The 6,062-nt window shown below is 51.7% G+C and overlaps 1 protein-coding gene across 1 annotated transcript; it reads right to left on the reverse strand.

Moving 5' to 3' along the window:
• Positions 1-5,350: 5,350 nt before the first annotated feature.
• On the reverse strand, positions 5,351-6,051 carry TP53RK (TP53 regulating kinase). Its single transcript, XM_010722465.3, has one exon. The coding sequence runs from the start codon at positions 5,810-5,812 to the stop codon at positions 5,486-5,488; it is 327 nt and encodes a 108-aa protein (XP_010720767.3). The 5' UTR covers positions 5,813-6,051; the 3' UTR covers positions 5,351-5,485.
• Between the last annotated feature and the right edge of the window lie 11 nt (positions 6,052-6,062).

Below are 6,062 nucleotides of genomic sequence, written 5' to 3' on the forward strand. Positions count from 1 at the left end.
GGAACGAAGCCGCCCCGCCCGCCGGGAGGAGCCCGCAGCCCGGCCCGCCCCGCTCCGGACCCGGGTCTCTCCGAAGGCGGCTCCGCTGCGGTTGCGTGGTTCTGTTATTCGGTCTAAGCGGGGGCTCGGATGTCCGACGATTTGCTTCGCGGAGCCGCGTGAAGCGCTTTTCTTGTTAAAAATAAATGAACGCTGAACAAAAGCGCAGCGGTGCGGAGCGGGACGGGACCATGGAAACTCCGGAAAGGCAAAGTCTTGGCCGCCACCAGGGTAAGGCTCAGGAATCAAGTGAGGAGCGTATGACTGCAGCCCGGCCGGCCCTGGTACAGCCTGACGGGAGAGGATGCGTCAGTGTAAGCCGAAAAAGAAATAGAGGAGCTGCAGCCCGTGACAGGACCCCTCTTGCACTGCTGTGCACGGGGCCGAGTGAGGGGCACACGCCATAGCACTAAGGGCTGAAGCTCTGACAAATGGATCAAAGCCAGAGGAGCTGAGCGTTCTCTGCTTTTTGCATCGAGGTTGGGGTTAAAGGAAGCTAAGGAGAGGAGGGAAGGCAATATAACCCTCTGCCTTAGTGCTCCAGCAGAATCCTCTGAGTGCTTTAAAAGCACTCAGAACCTGTGAGAGTTGGGCCCAGGTACATGGGGGATGTGTAGAAACCTTGCTCAGCATGGTCCCTTCCTGCAAATAATCAGCTCTCTGCAGAGCTACTGCCTCCATGCCCATCACTCCTACCGCATCAAAGGCGTTAGAGGCGAGTGAATCAGATGAAAAGGCAGACAGCCCACTGGGGAAAGCTCTCATCTTACAGAAGCCCTGAATCACTGGCACAGAGGAGACAAGAAGTTAAGAGGCAGAGCGTGGTGGTACAGCACAGAGCCAGGGCTGCTCCCCCAGCACAGCCACGCTCCAAGTGTTCCCCTCCACTTCCTTAACAGAACACGGACAACTTTGCACAAATGGTAACAAATCAGCCCATCCCCACACCCACCCCAGAAGCATGGTTACTGTGGCTGCTTTTGGAGCTGAATAGACACAAAAGGTTGGCTGGGCACTGCTGGGGCTGCTGGCACAGTGAGGATCCAACATCCGCCTGGCTCCAGCCCTGCAGCCATACAGCCCCACTGGCAAACACTCTTTTCTTCTGGGGCTCAGAGAAAGCGCAGAGCTGACCAAGGAAAAGCTATGGGGACTCTTCTCTGGCCTTTCTCTGCATAACACCAGAAATAAAAATGTATCGGGATAGGAAAATGAGAAGGAGGTTCCTGTGCTGTCTCAGTGCTGTCACAATATTGTCATCACTGGCAGAGCGGTGCAGGATGGACGGGATGGGCAGATGGATGGCTGAGGAACTAAAAGCAAAATTCAGGCCATCAGAATGGTGTGACAGCTTAAAACAAGCCCAGCTCTCTCATCAGCCCATCAGCCAGCTTGGGAGCCCATGTGTGAGCGTGTGCCATATGCTGGACCTCTCAAAATCAACTTCTAATTAAAGAAAACACTTCAAAAGAGGCATAAGCCATCAGTGCCACAGCCTGCTCTTACTCTCATGATGGTACAGATTTCTGCCAGTGCAGCAGGAGAGGGGAGCAGGAGCACATCTCCCCTCTGAGCCATGAGTCACATCCCTGCTCAGGTGGCCCCTTCTCCATCCATTTCCCAGCTGAGAGCACTGCAGGCTGTGGGCTGCCTCACCCAGCCCCCCAGCTCCTCATATGGGGAGAAAGGTGGTGGGACACAGCTTGTGCCTGGGCCAGGGAGAGGCTTTATCTCCCTGTGGTGACCCTCACACACTGAACTCTGGGCTACAAATGAGCTTTTATGCTTTTATGGCACTGACTTGGTTTCCTATCAGCACTGATGGGTTGCAAAAGGTTATCAGTGTTTTGCATCTTGCAAAACTGGGAAATATCAATTTCCTGCAGACATCAAGGCACAAACTAAAAAAACCCACACTGTATCACCTACATGCACAGCTTACATATGCACACAGCAACTGCCCACACAGAAGAGGCACTGTTCAAAAGTCATGTAACAGCATACCCAAGTTATGCAACTATTTCTTGCCATACTAGTATGCATTTTCTCCCACAACTGTTTTTCTTCTTAAAGGACATAGAGGTCTACAACCCACAGGTCTCCAAAAATCCCATTATTTTAGTTCTGTACTTATGCCATTAGTGGGCAAAGCAGAGTTCATTGTTATTACTGAAAAAGTACTACCAGGCTGGTGAACCCGAGCTGGGTGGCTGGCTTCCCTTTTCCATAAGGGAAATCACCAACAGCAATCAAACACCAGAAACGCAATCTCATCAATAACCAGCAGTCCCATTCAAACCCTTAACTCCAAATTCTTCCTATGAAACTACTACTTTCATTCCCTTTGCCATTCCCTTGTTCCTTTTTTCCTCTTTCCCAGCTTGTCTGCATACCCCCCATATTCCTTCCACATTGGGAGAAGCCAAGGGCAGACTGCTCCCAAAGCAGTGGGAATGAAACACTGCAAATGAAGCTGTTTGTGGCAGTCTGCTCTTGGTCTCCTGCAACATTTCAGCTGTAGAAAGCAGCAGACCGACCAGCTGCCCATCCAGCACACAGCTACAAATATTTGCTGTTGAAAGATCTTTTTTCCCCAAATGCAGACTTTTTTCAGTGCTGGTGATGATGGCAGGGAGACACCCAGTGGCTGTGTGCAATGCAGGCCGTCACCCTGCACAATCCCACCATTCCATGTCCTCTCAGGTGGCAGAATGGACCTCTTTGGGATTTGTGAAGGCCAGCATACCCCTAGGGTTGGTGCAAACAGCTCACCTTGCTAAGCTGGGGCAGAACATCACTGGTTCTCCTGTTGTCACACATAGCTGTGATCCAAGGATCAGCTCCAAGGTACTATAGCAGTGACATAGGCGGGGCTGCAGGGAGGTGCAGGTGGGTGTTCTGCAGGCCTGGAGCCTCCTCTTTGTGGATACGTCACAGGTGAAAACAGTGACACTACACTAATAAGAGAGAAGCTAGAATCATTTATTGATATAATATAGATATGATACAGTGCTTAACAAAGCTTGATTGTAAATAAGTACACAACAAGATTCAATGGCTGGATACAATGGATTGCTTACTTCATGAAGGGCAGGGAAAAGCCACACACATAGGAGCTCCTCCCATTTAGTCATGCAGTTGAGAACGGACCCCTTTTCTTTCTAAACTGCTTGAACCACAGAGGTAAGGAGCTGGATCCACACCTAGTGCCACACTTGGTCAACAGTCTATGTCTAAGGGGATTATACATGCACAAAGATATGATCTTAGCAAAGCTAACAAGGCCTAAAGCAAACTATTGATCACTTACTGAGGATCTGTGCTGGCAAGGCATCTTGGTACCAACGTGTAAAGGATCTGTGCAGGCACAACCTTCAGGGCATCCCCACTCCAGGGAAGATCCTGTCATGCTGCCATGCAAGAGAGCTTGGGGCTCTTGGGCCACTCACTATTCATGGGGTCAGATGATAGATTCGTGGTTATACATGGTTTTTTAGCCACATACCAACGGGCCCTCTGCTGTTGAACTGCCCCCCAGTTTGAGACAGGTCTGTGGCCATGAGTCTTAGCCCAAGTGCTACGAGTGCTGTTGCTCACAGTCCTCTTGTGCAAGGGCCGAGGCAGGGAGCTGGGGGAAGAAGTGTGTGTATGGGGGGAGCACACCACCACAATACGCACCTGCTGGGATTTTTCCACTCTCAGATAGCTCAGCACTCATTACAGCATCCCGGCCATAAAAGCTTGCAGTCCATCAGCTTTGTTTCTACTCCACGCTCCCGCAGAGAGGACTGCATTTTAATAAACATACTCATAGTTAGAAACAGACTGCTTCAAAGGGCTCTGCAAACATAACACAGCCCTGGCATCACCGGGAGGCAGGCAGAGCAATGTTTGTACAGATGGGGCGGTGGGCAGGGAAGGCGGCGTGCCGAGGGTGTGGGGGGCTCCGATCAGGGGCTCATTAGCTCACATCCACCTGCCCCCACTGTGTTGCAAGGCCCGGGTCCAGCACCCTGCAGGAGCCTCAGCGACTGCGTGCTGCTGCGTTTGCTCTCTGTGCAGCCCAGCACGCCGGGCTGCGGGGAATTGCTGCAGGGCTGTGCGCGGGGCAGATCTGGGGCTGCACAGGTTAGCAAGCCTTTGCGGCATCCCTTATAACTTTAAAAGCAAAACAAAAGAAAACAACGGGAATAGTGACCTCGGGGCAAAGCTGTATCTGAGTCGGTGGAACCCGGGCCCCACGCTGGAGCCGAGCACTCGCCCAGTGCCTCCTCTGGCAAGGAAGTGAATGCGCACCGGGCACGGGCAGCCCGCAGCGCTAGGACACTTGCACCGCGCGGGCCGCGAACCGAGGAACTCAGAGGTGTGGGTCTGCAACGTCACCGCTGCGCCACCGCCGAAAGCTTCCTACTTGCCGCTCGCGGCCTTCTTCCCTGCCTCGCCGTCCCCAGCGCAGCGCTGCACAACAGGGCACAGCGCGGGGCGGAGCTGCAGGTTCGGCCCCTCCGTTCAGCCGATTCTCAAAGTCCATGCGGCTCCGTCACAGCAGCAAGAGCGAACACCGTTCCCTTCTCCCAAGGGGCACAGAACCTCAAGTCATTTCTGAAAGCGTCAAAGCTCACAGAGCACTTAATGGATAGGACTGGCCATCCTGTACCATGGGGTTCATAAACTTCCTCTGGGCCATCTTACATTCACACCATTAGACCATGAATCAATTAGTGTAAGGAAAAGTTACCAAAACCCACCAATACCTCCCACAGGTAGGCAGGACATCACAGTGCAAGCAGATCACCATACAAACCTACAAAAACAGAAATTTGCAGCAAACTTCTTGCTTCAATTGATGTTTCTCACCAGAAAACTGCTCTTCATTAACAACTGTTGCATATACTTAACAACAGAATATCAACTGAAAATTAACTCAAAATTACTACTGAAAAAAAGAAACTGAACCTGTCCTGTGTTTACTGTTCTATTACAGCCATTGCTCGTGTCCTGGAATTCAGAGTCTTGAAATGTTTTAACACGTGCAGAGGCCATGATAATGGATTGAAACACTTTGTAGTCTAAGAAAACAGCACATCTGTTTTCCTTAATGACCTTTTGCTGATGCTCTGTAGGTACCCCAGACCCCCTCACCTCCCAAGAACCCACAGTCCCTGAGCTGAAAAGATTACCAGGTGTTGTACCTGCACAGAGAACGGGGCCCATGGAGCAGAGCTACTTTTCAACAGAAACACCTAACGCTGAGGTCAGAAGTGACCTTCAGTACTCACATCTCACCATTATTTGGGTAACTTTACAACAGTTAGAAATCCAATCCAATTTATTTCATACGAGACACTATTATCAAAATAGTAATCTGTGCAATAAAAGTAATTGGAAGTATAAATAACCTCTCAGGAAGAACCAAGCAGGAATATTTTCCCATCGCTGCCTGCTGTCACCCAATCATGGACCTCTTCCTCCCCCTGAGCCGCACCTCATCCAGACGTTTGATCACTGGGCCGGATTTCTTAGATGCGGCTGCATAGCTCTGTAGCAGAGCCTGAAACACAGTTTCTGTATCGGGATGGGTACTAAGGAAGGCTTTTTCCAGCACATACAGATCGACTCCCTTGTCCTCAGGAAGACCCGAAACAAAGCTGAGCCCAAAGTCAATCAGCACCAAGTCCAGCTGCTCCGCGGGTGGCCGCAGCAGCATGTTGGACGTCGTGAGGTCCCCGTGGATGAGGTCCTCGTCGTGCATCCTGGCCAGCAGCTGGCCCATCTTCTCTGCCAAGCCGAGGAGGCTGCTGGCATCGCTGCCGCTCCGCTGCACGGAGTAGATGTGATCCTGAACGGCGATCGCGCCAACAATATCTTCAAGGTAGATGCAGTTGGACGCATAATCCACGAAGTAGACCACAGGAGCCGGGATCCCTGTTTCAAAACAACACAACACAACGAATGGAACGCTGGCCGCAGGCAGGCGGGAGCTCCCGGCTCCGCGTTACTCCCGGCACAGCGGTGCCCGCCCC

The sequence above is a fragment of the Meleagris gallopavo genome, chromosome 22 (assembly GCF_000146605.3).
Source record: "Meleagris gallopavo isolate NT-WF06-2002-E0010 breed Aviagen turkey brand Nicholas breeding stock chromosome 22, Turkey_5.1, whole genome shotgun sequence".
In the NCBI taxonomy this organism is placed as follows: domain Eukaryota; kingdom Metazoa; phylum Chordata; class Aves; order Galliformes; family Phasianidae; genus Meleagris; species Meleagris gallopavo.

Excerpts from the sequence above, each read along its gene's own strand:
- TP53RK (XM_010722465.3), bottom strand. The coding sequence starts at position 5,812 with ATGGGCCAGCTGCTGGCCAGGATGCACGACGAGGACCTCATCCACGGG.